The following is a 15,274-nucleotide window of genomic DNA, read 5'->3' as shown; positions in this document are numbered from 1 at the left end:
TAAACATTGACCTCAAAACCATAGTGGCTGAACTGTGGGTGACACAGTGGACAGCTAGGGACAGCAGTGTCAGGGCCCTGGGTGAGATTTCAATTGGCTTTTGATGTTCAGGCCATCAGAACAAGCTGCTTTCCAAAGTCAAAGTCTCTCACATGTTTTAACCCTTGCTCTTGACACTCTCAACAGTTCTAAGAGATTAGCCAATACGTCTAGTTTACAAACTACAGGAAGTCTGTGATATTTAATACTGAAATCTTGAGGACTTGCCAGGCTAGAAATACATTGTAATATATATGTCACATAAGAATTTTTCTTTTTCTGTCACATAGCCATCACATTTCTAGTTCAACTAGTAATTTAAACTAGTCTAATTAAGACTAACAATTACACCCATAATTAATTAAGGAAAATTGTCTCTCTTATGATTATGTCTGGCTTATTTTAAGAGGCATGCACAGAATTTGGAAAGCAGTGGAAAGGAAGAAGTACTAATAGAAAGGAGATATTTGAAAATTCTCAAGGTTTAGACCCCTGGAAATGCAAAGTCTGAGACTGGAACCTGCTAACACTGCAGAAACAAGATCTTTGTACATTAATAGAAACTTGTACAGATACACAGTAATAGGTAGACTGTAGTTTACTGTGTCACGAAATGTAGATCAAAGCTGTGGTGTTCTTCTGTATCAGTTTCTCTAAGCTGATACTCTTTTTTCTGATCATTCTGATCAACTACAACAATAAAATATTACAACTATTATGGGGGAATATTTCCTGGGTATTCAAATCAATCGCACAACAACAAATTTCAGTGAGTTCCAGCAATGGCTGTAAAACAAATTGGGGAGATGGGAATTTGATAAAGATTTCTGCCTTTGCCCTTTTTGTACATAAAATGTTAATGGCAGCTCTGGGTGGAATAAATTACTGAAAAGTCTAGTTAAATCTACATATATAGCCACGTTCTTGTTATGTCTCACTGCAAACTCCATCTCTTTGCTTTTAATCCCAGCACCTGTTTTTCATATGATACTGCCTGTCTGGAGCAGGACTTTGGTTGGTTATTTTTCTTTTCTTTCTTGCTGCCTCATTACACTGTGGCAATAGCTATTAAAAAAGACATTCTTCATTGCAGCCAGCACTGCTGCTCAAACACTGTTTGCTATCTTTGTGAAGAGCTGGACTTCCCATGCTTACTCTGTTTGGCGTTCTTCCCCATGAAGTCCCCACTGTAGATCTCCTCTTGACCTGTGCTTGTTACAGCCTTACCTGGAGAACCCAATCCATCAGCATCACACTCTGAGTCAAGGAACACCACACAGCTACAACATCTTCATGCCAGCATGGCTTGGAGAATTTTTCCTTGCGTGTATAAAGTAGTGGGGGGTTCACAGTGTGTGAGCAGTAGGCTGATCCATCTGTTTTGCTTTCCATTCCCAGCTTACAGAATTCATGTCAGCCAAAGTACAGTGGATACACTTCGGAGTCTAAATGAAGGCTATGAAATCGTACCTAGGGGAAAAACAGAACTGAAGGTAAGAAGGCCAGGGCTGTGTGAAATGCTTCTTAAGGGAATCTTCCTACTTACGGAATTTTCATGTTAAGCTTTGTTTGACCTTTATCCACAACTCTTCCATGCAATCTTTCCCAAAACATTCCCCATCGGTTGCTTCAGTAAGTGAGGTAATTCTTGAAGGACCATGGAAAAATCCACAGTGTCAAGCACACAGATGTATGTTTTGTATCTAACTATTTACTCTGAAAATTGGAAGGTGAAAAAAATGTTGAAAAAGTTGGTGGCAAAAGAGAAAGCATTTAACAATGCCATTCTCATTTGAAATCTTCTGTTGTGAGTAGATTCCTGGTGGAGAGGGTGAGTGAAAAGGTAAAGGTCTTATCCCAAGTTATTTTTTTTCCTGGTCCTTGTTTCTGAAGTTTATAGGGAGAGTTTATCTGAACCTCAGATCACATACCAAAATTCTTACCCCTGCCAGCTACTGCCACGCAGACAGAGTTCTGCAGGATATCAAATTCTGCCTATTAGTCAAGCCCAGTTCTGTCACCCTCTGTTTCATTTTAACATCATCCTTGAGTAATACTATACACACAAGAAGCCACTGGTTGCAATAAGACTGCTCTTTCTCAGGGAGGGAACCATAGCAAAATAAGGTCCTTAGTAGAATTTACCAGTCTTTCAGTGGTTATCAGAGAACTGCAAAATACTGGCAGAGAGAAGGAAGAATGCTCAGGGTATGAGGCAACTGTATTCCTCATTCAGAAAGAGCTTATTTTGCTTCTTGAGGTTGATAAATACCATGAGGAAGAAGGAAGGGGGTAATTCATTAGAAAAATTCCATGATTCCAAAGCATGTGTTTTTTTGTTGGTTTTGTTGTTGTTTTTGTTTTTGAGGCATTATGTAATCATGGGGGCTGACAAAGGTATAAGGGATTTTGTTGAAAAGACGCATATAAAGGCAAGGGGTCACTTGTTCTAAAGTTAGTATCTACAGTGTATGTGTGCATCTCCACCTGAGCTCTGTTTTCCCTGTCAATGAGAGCACTGTAGGTACAAGTGCAGCATCCTTCCAAGGTGGACATTCACAGAATCACACAGAATCACAGAATTGTCTAGGTTGGAAGAGACCTCAAGATCATCGAGTCCAACCTCTGACCTAAATTCAGAACAGGCCAGAGGAAACACAATGGAATCTAGAAGTGCAGTCTTCTTTCTCATGCTTACAAAGGGTACCTGGTGACTTGCTTGCCTAAAGGTATCCATATGACGGAGGTTTACAAATATTTACATGAATTAGTACCTTCAACTTACCCATAAAGGACAAAGTGGGTACATTCCGCTATTGACCATCCACTCACTCTATGAAATAAGGACTTTTGAGATCACAAGAATACCTCTTAGCATTCAAAATTTAACTAGTTTTCAGCCAGAAATGTTCCCAAAGTTTAGAACTCTGTTTAGTCCACCAATGACAGAAGATGCTATTTTTCACAGTCTTTAAACCAGACAAACTAAATAATTCAAAACATCACTTCTCCCCTTATGTAGTCAATAGAAGTTGGAGGTTTGCTTACCTTAAACACCTCCAGGAGAAAGTATGAATATTGCCCCAGTTCTCTCAACAATCTTTTATGAAAAGTGGAATCATGTCACCCAAGTTTATGTGGCTTCAACTGGATATATCAGGTAGCTATTCAAGGTTTATTCAATTGAAAGAAACCTTTACATAGGCAGTGAAGGTAAATTGGCACTTCAGGAAATTATTAACCTGATTTACTTTCAGTGTCCAGTTTCTGTGAGGATGAATGTCACCTTAGAAGTATCTGTTCTCCTCCACTGGTTCCAGTCAAGGATGATTGACTCTGATACAGTTGTCTACCTTGCATCAGATGTATCTCACTTTAAAAGTTAAATTATTGATGCAGGGAGAGGAAGTGATTATTCTGATAGTCATCCCAGCAGCAGCTGTGAAGTCTTTCTATTATTGATGTTAATACTGCAAAATAAGATGATTAGAAATCTTGTAGCTTCTTGTTTCTATTAAGTTATATAATTTCAATGACCCAAGTTAGTGAGACTCATTTGTGCAGTTTGAACAAGGCCTACTCTCTAAGGACAGTGAAATGTCCTTAAAGACATTTAGTGTTAGGTCAGAGGTTGGACTCGATGATCTTGAGGTCTCTTCCAACCTAGACAATTCTGTGATTCTGTGATTCTGTGAAATTAAAATTATCCTTGAACCATTGCAAAGGAGAGCCCAAGATTTCCAGCCATACTCTCTCTCGGGATATATATGAAGCCCTCAGAAACCCAGTAACAAAATCATATATTGAGCAGAGGGTGGTCCAAAAACTGCTCTTTATCCAGACTTTGTTTTTATTTTAGGGTAAAGGAGTAGAAGACACATATTGGCTAGTTGGGAAAAAAGGATTTCTGAAGCCCTTACCTAAACCTCCTGAAATAAAGCCAGGGTAAGTGTGACTTCATCACTGTTCAATACATTCATTAAAAGGTCACTGTTGGAGTTCACAGGCTAACTAGCAGTCTTTCCATGGTGTCTATTTACAAAGTCTACATCGTTTTTCTTAGGCTACCTACATTTTTTCATGCATAGTACTGGGACTCAGAAGTGGTGCACTTGCTTCAGCACTTCTCCTTAATCACAATTCCCAAGAAGCAGCAAGGAAACTTGTTGGTTTTTCCCCATGATACATTAGAAATGGAGCACCAGGGAGTTCCTTCCTGAATGTCCTTCCTCCTCTGTGTGCGTACAGGAGATGTACTGGTAGAGACACTTTCTGGCCTCTCGTTTCATCAGCACACGGTGACACTCAGATTTTTCTCTCATTCCATCAAACTCCTTCAGAAGACACCATCCTCATTACAAACACATTTCTTCCCTGTATCACTGTTCATTTCAACCAAACAATAAGGAAATTGTTTTGATTTAAAAATATGTTGGCATTATATAATTAAAGACTTAATGGTGTTGCTTCCTTATGAGAGGTGATGAGCAAAGGTTGCCTACTTGAAATCCATCCAGCCATTTTGCACCTTTGCAATGCCTGACTTTGCAAACTGAGCGCTCCCTGCTCGGCTGTCACATGCTGAATGCCTAGGAAGGATGTTGTGGTCAGGACATGAAAACCAGGAGTGGGATTGGTTTGAGAAGAACAGTGTAGTCACCCACATTAAAGTTACTCAACCTTGACTGCCTTTATAGTCAACAAAGAGAAATAAATGCTTGGAGGGTGTGAGTTGACTGGCCTGCTTAGAGTAAGATGAATTACCCTTGAAAGATGCCTGTTCTTGTTGACCGTAAAGAGGTCCTACAGTGACTAGCTCAGAGATGGATGTCTGACAGCAAACAGGGTCTGTTTTTGCTTTGACTCTGACTTCCCCTGAGTAATCTTGTTCTCAGTTTTGCCTCATTTCCTCTTAGTAAAATGAAAAGGGCATTTATCTCCTTTTGCAGATAATATTTAACTCCTGGACAGTTGCATTCAGGGCAGCCCATGTGTTCAGAGCACTCCCGGAGTTTTCCTGGCGTAGCATTGAATTAACAGCATTTTGGGACATGTCTCTTAAGGTATTTAGGTGTCAGACAGGGTGGAAGACAGAAGGTGACTGGAAAATAATTGTGAGAGAAGAACAGTGTTTCTTAAACTTGGAGGCATTTGGTACCAGTCATGCGTTTTTCTTGGGAAATATGAAACCTGGAGCACATTTGTCAGATTATTGGAAGGTGTCTCTGCCTATGGCACGAAGTTTGGAACTAGATGACCTTTAAGGTCCCTTCCAACCCAAACCATTCCATGATTCTATGATTCTATAATTACCAAGGTGAATTGTCTTTCCATGAAATCAAGGAAGCACTAAGATTAGGTCTTTCTCATCTGTGTTTCACCGTCTAAAAGTCACTCGTCAGGCCTCTGTTGACTGTTGAGGTTCCTTATAAAGCGCCTAAAGAGACAGTCTTCTGGCAACCTGTGCCTGTATTTCGTCAGATTTATGCAGGCCAGAGCTGATTCTAAACAAGGATTGTAAATGATAGAAAATACATCAGGTCTGGGGACTGAAGAGTGGGGCAATAAAAGCAGGAAAAAAATTCTCCCACACAACCAGGATCAAGGGATCTTGAGCAGCCTTTTATAACCTCAGAAGAATCCACCAGTAACACTGCTGAGAGGGAGGTGATCTTCTGCTCTTGCCCCAGAGCCTTGATCTTCACTGTTCTGTAGAATTATTCGTGTCCTCAAAGATCCAAATACAGCACTTGAATGAATGTGAGAGTAATCAGACAAAAAAAGCAGAGTTATATGAAACTGAATCTGTCCTAGGGAAAGGTTCAAAATGAAAACTAAAGCCTGCAGAACAACTGGATATCCAAGCAAAGCAAATAATTGGAGAACTGCCTCATGCACAGGCGAAGTTATTATCAGGCAAGGATCAGAAATGGTGCCCTGCTTTTCCAGCCTTATCTTGAGGTTCAATTTTTATGCCAGATTATGAGGTATTGACAGTTGCTCCTCTGTTATGGCTCTGTCTTGGTCAATATGGTGATTCAAGCCACTGCTTGACGTTCACCTAAATTTCCTCATCTGTAGGCTTTTGAGCTAACGAAGAATTAATTCCTCCTGGATAAAGGAGTGAATACATTTCTCTTCTACTCCTCTTTACACCTCATCCTGAAGCAACTCATCTTCCACTTAGGTCTTTCCTTTCTATGAGATCTTGCACGTTCTGGTCACTCATAATTGGTGGGATCAGTAAGCAGAAGTAGATTTTCTCTTTCTCTTCATGAGAGTGAAGAATGCATTCCTCATCACTTCATTCATCATGGATCACTAGAACTAGCAACCCTCCTCTGAGAGGTATGCTGACAGGTACTTTCAACTCATAGTTTGGCTTTCTGTTTGAACTCTTGACTTAGACCACCAAAGGGATCACACTCATTAAGTATTGAACAACAAGGAAAGGGAGTTGCTTCAATGAAGAAAGCTTCAACTCTTGGACTGGGAAATTCTTCTTACCCAAATGATCTTGTAATGTCTATTTTAATGTAACCATGCGGGGTATTTTGCTTGAGCATGTCCTTAATTCCTCGTGTTCTTGCAAGAGCTGCAGGTGCCCATTGCTCAGGAATGAATGGTTGCCAACAAGGCTGGATGAGGGTATTTCTCACACTGCATACTCTGAGGAATTTCACAAAAACAGAACTAAATTTAACTATATGGCTACACACTTTCCCATCTGTCAGCTGGATTACCGTTACTGCCAATGTGTGCTTTCCCCAGTCATTCCAGTTGAGAGATAAAGATGGCATTTGCTTGTCTCATGCTTTATTTTGCAACTTGGGTGACCTAAACATCTGCAGATGGGCAGTTGTGGTGGTCTTGCTGAAAGCTGGTGCTTGTTAAGAGAAGCTTAATAAATTGTGTTTGGTTTCATCCCCATATTATTGAAAGACAAACCTATGGGCCATGGATTTAAGGTTTGCATCCTGGGGTTGGAAGTGCTTTGTGAAGAAAGGTCTCAAAGTAATTCTAAGAAGATTGATTTCGTCTTCATAACATTTCTGGATCTGTGTCTGATCCCATGAGTTATCTCCTAGAACTCATAGGAACTTGGACTACTTGATGAGCTTACTCTCGCTGACAGTCTGTTAATGCTCCTTGCTGTCACAATAAGACCATGAGTACTGTCCATGACAATACTCCATGAAATATGGAGTATTTAAGGTCTTCACCTCAGAGGTTTGTGAAAAAGATGGCAGGTAACATCAAAAAAAAGTGTTAAATTTATCTGCCATGTACAACCCCTCATTGTAGAACCCATCAGCCAGACAAAGCTGAAAGCACAGTCAGTAGGAGGAGGATTTCTTGACACATGAAATCAATTTTCTAGCTCTGGTGGGCAGTCATGGGCAGATCAGGTAGCTCATACAGCAGTTCATATATATTTATGGATCAATCAAACTACATTATCTTATTTCAGGCTATCGCTGTGCTTGTAGTAGTCTTGGCACCCTCAGATCTGCAGAACAAACCCGGACTTTACATAGATGATAGACTTTGCATATATGAAGCTGCTAGAAGCCGAACTTCAGCAAATGTAAAAATGTGTGAGGATATTCAGTTATATGACTTGGTTAATACCAATAGCCCATAAAACACTGGGAAAACAACCCCTTCTGGCATTGCTGAAATTACTGAGAGAATACAGCTGATTATCTAGTAATAAACCTCAAGCCATAACCAAATGACTAACAAAGGAACAATTATTGCACCTACATAATTTGAATTTAATTGATATTCACCAACCTCTGTGTTTAATCCTAATTACAGACTTATTGGAGGCATTAATTGGAACATTCTCATTGATTTTCATTGCCTGCACTAGGCTTTCATACATTTGCAGTTGTATAATGAGGTTTGGGTAAACACACATTACTCTTAAAAGCCAGGTGCTGTGGGTAATGTTCACATAGGATACAATGCATTTTAATTAAGAAGAAAGTAAATACCATTAAATTACCTAACACGCTTCTTACCACCCCAACTTTCTTCCAACCGTGCATAAAATCAAATGAACAAAAACACTATTCTTAAAATTGGCCTTATGCCAAGCTGCTCAGGGTCTGTGTGTGTTTTTGGAAGTAAAAGCTTACTGGAAATCAGGTAAGAAACCCTTTCACATGCTATTTGTAAGAGATAGGGTGGATGTTCACTAGTTGACACAGGGCACAAGGAAAGTGGAAGTTTAATGGCCAGACTGCAGTGTTGTCTCCTGCTCCGGAAAGTTTTCTTTTTTGAAGGTTAACCTCCTTCTTTCTGGGTCTGGTCAAATTGCAGTTTTACCGGCTTTAAGAGAGACCTTTAGGTTTTCTATGCATCACAGAAAACAGGGCAGGATGTTAAACAGGCTCCTTAGTCCTTTCCTTGCTCCAAGGCAAATTCCTACACCTTCCCCGATAGATGTCTACCTTGTGATGGGTATTATTTCTCCTCCTTTCTTGCAACTTGTTAGGATTTGTGTTGCTGCATATCAGGATTGGGTTGGGGCTTCATGGTGGAGTAGTCACATAAGGCAAAGAAAAGGGATTTCCACAAAAGCCTTATACTTTATTGGAGGAAATAACAGCCAATTGGGGTGGGCATAGGGAAAGCATACCAAGATGATGAACAATTGAGCAGCTGCCTACCTGTAGACTAGATTATTTTTGGAGATTTCACAATCAGATAGGTTTAAAGGAAGGTTGGGAGGTTTCTTTGAGGGTATACCAGAAGACTAGTTTTGGGGCTGAAGAGCAGACAAGGAAAAAGCACAAAGATTCTAGATTACAGATGTGAGAAACTAGATTGGGGCACTCCTCATGCCCCAAACAGCACAAAAAACATGATGTTATACAAATCTATCAGATATAATCCCAATCTAGACTGAATTATAAATGCTTTTGGCAAAGCACTGAAATATTATCTACTGCTAGGAAATATTCAATAGCCATTGAAATTCAAACAACAAACAAACAAACCACAACCTTCAACAGGAGAAAGGATCATGTTCATCTGCAGTTCCATGGAGTTAAGTAACACAAAGGGTCTTCTAACTTTCCAATTTCTGTGATCCCATTTTAGAAATCCCTTGCTTTGGTACAGAATACAGGGCTTTCAAGCACCAGGAACCTTCTATCCCAGAAGGTAGCTTTATCTGGGAACTTTCCACTTATAACACTATTTTAAATTAAACAGAATATCAACTGGAGAAAAACAAATACGATTCAGTGATGAAAGATATACATGTAGATCATGGTTGCTCTCAAGGCTCTCAAGAGTTTTTAACCACAAACAGTGTCCAGAGAGGGAGCATGCAAGAGTTTTGGATTATTATCATCATTCACATATCCCTGCTCTTGAATCAAATGATGCAGAAGGTCTAAAGTCCAGAAGTGCCCGTAAGACACTCAGTCCAAGACCATCAGAAGTAGTAAGCACAACATGAAGCGAGAAATCACTGAAAACTGATGGTGCAACCAGGTACAGGAGAAAGTCTGGGGGCTTTCCCATCCTCCCATACATGAGGGCCACCCTTGGAGAAAGCACCAAGAACTTAATTTAAAATGAAATGGGTTAGAAGCAGTGAAGGATGCTCAAAGAATCCATCTCCAAACACCAAATGATAAATGTCAGGAAGAAAACACCCACTGGGACAACAGGGCTTCTTGTTCTACCCTATGGGAAGTTCTCTGATTCAGTGTCTGTAGGAGGCACTCGGGCAGGATGGGAGAGGATCAGTGGAGAATCTTTACTGTTGCTTCTGATGCTTCTCTCTGAGCAGCAAGTGAAAGGATTTCTCTTCAGGATCCCATTTGAAGTTTTTTACTCAATACACATTTTAACCTGAAATAAAGAGCTTGTAGAGCAAACAGTAGTGATTTTTTTTTTTTCTGTCCTTAGATGGCTGGACTTATATAATAGCATCACAAGATTTCATAAAAAAAAAAACTTTGAATAACATATAAGAAGAGTTTTTTTTGGGAGAAATAAAAGCATATTCTGGCTCATAGACTTGATCACCCAAAGACAGGACAGATACTTTTTGTTTCACAGTAAACGTTTGCTTCTCAAATGATTTCTGAACCCCTAATACAACAGCAAGATGAAGAAAAAGGAATGTTCTGCTCATGTTTATGGCATAAAGCAGGTGAGAAAGAAGATTTTTTTTTCTCTTAAGTTTGATCATTTAAAAGGGGGAAAGGGAAAGAAAGTTAGTGAATCATCTTCCTTTGAACAAGACTCTGACTTGGAATGCAGTTGCTTCAGCTGATTTATTTAAACAGGCTCTTTATGAGCAAGCTGAGGCTTCTGGAAGAATTGGCTGGAATATTAGATTAGAGAATTTCTGCCTATAGCAAGAAACCCCAAATGAAGTGTTCAGAAAGGAAGCAAAGTCAGGTAGGAGCACTGCCTAACTGGAAGATGTGATTCAATGTGTCACCCTTTCATCTGCAGGTATTCATATGCAGTCCTGAAATTGTGCTCAGTATCTGTCTTTGTTGTCTATTAAAAGTGAAACATGGGGAAGCCTGAGCTGAGATGTAATGGGCTGCCCAAGATCCCTGCACCTTGCAATAAAGTATGCTTTGCTCCAACACAAGGGGTTGTGTGAGCTGGGGATAAGAAAAGGAGAAAGAAGGAATGAGAAGACAATGTCTTCTGCAGTTTTTGCCAAAGGGTACAGGGTGGCCAAGTCATAACAATGCTCTCTGTGGACCTGAACTTTTCCCATATAACTGGGAACTAGAATTTGTACTGGCTGCCTCCGGTTCAAACCAGGAGATTGTTTTTTCAATGCTCAGGAAAAAAATAAATGTGGTTCTGTTATTGTAATACACCACATTCAGGAAAAAGAAGGCAAATTCCTTAACTTCTCTGGGCAGCTGCTGTAGGATAGGCAGGCAGATCGTGTCCAGGGAATTGGAGTGCAGGACTTCACATGAAATTTTCTCCAGCTGGCTTCAGAAACAAGGTGGAGGGAAGAGAGGATCTTGGAAAATAACAGCTGACAGGCAGAGGGGTTTTGCAAGAGGTTAGGAGGGAGGATGCAGAATCAGCAATCTCAGTTATTCAGACACTGGCAAGTTCGGGAGATGTGTCAGTGCTGTTTGTACTGGATCTCCCTTCTTATTATTGTGCTGTGGATTGTGCCAAGTCATTATCAAATGGTCATTTGATATTTGTGTGAGCAGTTTTTGGAGCTAGAGCTCAGATAATCTGATATTGTGCTTGACTCACAAAGACCTTGGTGCGGTCTTGGCCTTCCAGTGGGTCACAACCTCCTGCACCATTGTGCAGAAACAAGCAACAACTGCTTCATTCCCCTGTGGATAAAGTCCTGGAGAGTGGAATCAAAGAGCAAGTCCCCTCGTGCTTACTCTTTTGTGACTGAATTTTACCAATGCTTGCATAAAGGGTCTGAAATAGAAGTGTTCCTCCTCCCAGCCCAGTTGGTAGGATTTTTTCTTATGTAAAGTTATTCATCTCTGGCATTAGATACATCCATCTGAGCTCTCTTATCTTTTTGAGTCAATGTAGAGAAATGGGCACTTCTAGGTGCCACTCTTCTGCCCCGCATAGGACATCTGCTTTGGGATAAACCCTAACTGTGATCCAGCAGCTTCTATTTCCCTCCACTGGCTCAGAAGAGAGCCCAAGATTTATGCCTCCCATGGAGACATCTCTGTTGCTGGTAGTTAAAACTCAGTGGGAGGAATCCCACCTGAGTTGCAGATTCCCAGAAGAAGCCATTCCTCATCCAGCCCATCAGGATTATGTCCTTCAGGCTTCCCTGTCCTTGCAATCCAGCCCTGTAGGCTCCAGCGCTCACGGGAAGATTTATAAATAGAAATCATTGTTTCTGTAAGAAGGAAAGATGTTCCCAGAGCCGAGGATTTAGGTAAGGCATAGAGGACAATGTGGTTGGATGTTACCATTTGTGAAAAATAGGCAAAAAAAGCTGAAACCTGTTTCCTGTCTCTCACCAGAAAGGTGGTTAAGTTTGTGCTAAGTTTTCAGGGGAAACTGGCAGCCCTGAGGGACATTTAAATAGGATTTCCACTTGGAAATGTGCCCATAGTTTTGAGAGCTGAGAATCTCTGAAAGCATCACCCCATGGAAGGGCAAATTGCACTGAATGGAGCTGGACTAACCAAAGGCAAGGTCTTCATAGAAGTTTGGTTTTGCTCTTCTCTTTGATGAATTAAAGGGGGATCAGAGGAATAATGGAATGAGTCACTGAGAGTTCATCTTGTCGAATACACTCAGAACACAGCCATCTAATAGAAACCTAGTTTGAGCTCCTCCATCAACAAAACCATTCATCTCATCCCGGGAGAGGTGTGTAGGACATGTCAAGTGCCATCTGGAAGTGTCTGGCTATACAGATCACAAAACATGTCTAGGCATTACAAAAACATCTCAGGGCAACTTCAGGACATTTAAAATGGAATTAGCTAACCTCACCCTTTGCAATAAATCGAGCTGAAGTGATACAGGAGGGGAATAAATGAAATCTGAGCAAGGCCCAACATTTGTTTCCCTTTTTCACATCAGAAGACACATTTCACATAGTCTCCGCTATGGTCTGTTCGTTATTGCACATGAAACTGAATTGGTTCTCTCTCTAATGGCCTACATGTTCACTGCAGGTGTAAAGCTCATGGGTTACCCTCGGAAGAAATTGCCGAGTTCAAAAGGAGGAAAGCTGCAAAACTGCTTGAGAAAAAGGCCTAGATCTGAGGTAGTAGCTGTAGGACAGTCCCAAGTAGCTCTGCTATTTTAGTGTCTGCTTGTGTGTTATTTGTCTGCACTTCGCTGGGTTTAGTGCCACGCTTTTTCTTGTCAAAAATATGTATTACTCTTTTAAAGTGTCTTATTCAAAAAGGTGCTGGGAACTGCGACAGAGCTGTCTAGAAACTGTAATAACTTTGTTGGGTGATTTCCTAGCAAAATTATGACCTGCTCTTGCATGATTTGGTTGGAAATCAGAAGTTATATGTGTATAATAGCATGAACTGAGGTACCTGATCAAATAGGTGCTACTAGAATAAAGCTGGCACATAAGCTTGCATGCACACACAGGATCTGATGCCCCTTGAGAATGTTGCATGGTTACGGTTTTTTAGTATCTCTGAGAGCAGCAATAATGCTGCTACTCCATGCCACTGAATTTGTCTTAATTTAGACTTTCTTAGAAAAAGACAGATGTGGATGAAAGCCCCCAGTGCCTCTATACAGGCTGCTTACAAACTTCTAAGGTACACAATATCAAACTGATAAAAAAGTTCCATCCAATTTTCTCACAAGGCTGAAACCCAACAGAGCACTTCTGGGTGTGTTTCTCTTTCCCAGACATGACTTTTAAAGATCTGGGGGGTGTTAAGCTGTTTCAACTCCCTTAAGAGATCCATTTATTCATTTATTTTTCTGAGAACAAAATTTGGGACATACTGTGGAGAGACCTGTATAAATGGTACCATACGTGAACACTCACAGCTAAATATAAGCTCCAAAGCCCAGAGGACCAGCATGATGATCTACACCTATGATCACGAGCTACTCCTCCAAGGCCAGAAACAAAAGGACCTCTCACTTGGGTTAGCACTGCCTGGCAGAAACTGTACATATAGTAATATAAAAACATTTAGCACATATATCACCCACAGATATATTCTTTGGTTAAGGCTGATTAGCAATACATTATAGAGAACAGAAGGTCCTCGTTAGCTCATTTGGCTTGATTCATAGGAAACAGCAGAAAAATCAGTAAGATATTTATACCTGGAGCTTTTCAGTGATCCTAGTTCAATCCTTCTTGTGTGTCTGAAGCTTTCAATGGAGCAACTGCGTTCTCAACATCCACTTATCCCCATGTCTCTGCTTCATGTCATAGTCGTATTCCCATCTGATCTTAGGTGTACTTCATAAGATGAAAGGAATCATGCCATCAATAAGCTTGTTTTTCCCTGATAAGAATAAAGGGACTCTAGACAAGTATTTCAAATGCAGTAATCTATAATTCTTTCTCTCAGTTTACAGTCCAATTTGTTTGACATCCTTTAACAGTCTTGCTGTGATAAGATAAGGTTCCCAATCTCTACTTTTGGAACATTCATATGCTCTGGAGTCTAGAGGCGTGCCAAGACTGATCCTTATGCTCAGAAGATGAACCCTTTAGCTGTGAAAGGCTGTGGACTCTGTTGTCCATGCTGTATCCTCCTTTCTAAAACAAGTGATGGTTCTGGCCAGATCTTGATAAAAAGGTGCAGCAAAGCATGAGCACCATCAAAGTACACCTCAAGGCATCCAGAGATAATGTACTTTCTCCTCCACCAGAATCTGTAGGGATTCTACTGGGAAATCATAACGTGGATCATAACATGGGTGCAATGACCCACACAAGCAAGTGGGGTACAGCCTGGAGCACCACAGGTGTCCAAGGCTGTTGTACAAGTCTGGCAGATAAAACAGCAGCTGAAAGCACCAAGGCTCAGTTTCTTGACCTATTCTCTCTCTCGTTCTCTCTCCTCTTTTTTTGCCTCTCCCTCTGTTTTAATGACTTGTCCCGTGAACTCATCTCAGTAACAGTAGACCTCTCAAGATTCCTGTTTGGAAAATAGAGCAAACACCCAAATCACTGCATCTTTCTGGCCAAACCACAGACTAGCAAGGTGTGGTGGACCAGCAGTTAAGATCTGAAGGAGAAATCTGAAAGCTCATTCAGCACAGGGTGTGTGATAAATCTTCGCTCTGTCCTTAAAGGTGAAACTGACCCTTACACAGAAGCACAATACAATTACAGCTTACTATTTCTTCTTCCAGCTCACTGCAGGGATAATCTTAGGTGATTTTGCCTGCATGATCTCTCCAAAGACTAAAACCAGAACTTCAGAAACCAAACACTCATTTCTATTGATTATTATTTTGTCCATCACATTTTTCTTCTCTTCCACCTTTCTTCTGCTCTGCATCAGCTACTTCTTCTGCCTTGGTATGCAAAGATATCTCCCAGAAACACAGTGGAAGTAAAATCTTCCTTGTTCAACACTAGAAAGGCTTAAAAAAGACACTTAAGGATATTTATTTTCCTTGTTTCATTTGTGGTTGCACAACAGTTCTGATCATTTTGACAGGGGCATCAGTTCTTTCTCATAATGTTCAATGAATGAAATGTCAGGGTCAATTCTCCACTGAAGCCTAAATC

General features: G+C 40.6%; 1 protein-coding gene across 1 annotated transcript in view; it reads left to right on the top strand.

The window, feature by feature from the left end:
- The window catches only part of GUCY2F (guanylate cyclase 2F, retinal), a gene marked incomplete at both ends in the record, with an annotated part of 44,616 nt that overhangs the window by 27,897 nt on the left and 1,445 nt on the right, over positions 1 to 15,274 (top strand). The window contains 2 exons of the mRNA XM_084305847.1: positions 1,438 to 1,532; positions 3,899 to 3,984. Coding sequence (XP_084161973.1) covers positions 1,438 to 1,532; positions 3,899 to 3,984 — 181 coding nt within the window. The remainder of the gene's footprint in view (positions 1 to 1,437; positions 1,533 to 3,898; positions 3,985 to 15,274) is intronic.

This window comes from Netta rufina, assembly GCF_964035555.1.
Source record: "Netta rufina genome assembly, chromosome: 1".
Taxonomy (NCBI): Eukaryota; Metazoa; Chordata; class Aves; order Anseriformes; family Anatidae; genus Netta; species Netta rufina.
This window is presented reverse-complemented; position numbering and strand designations above follow the sequence as displayed.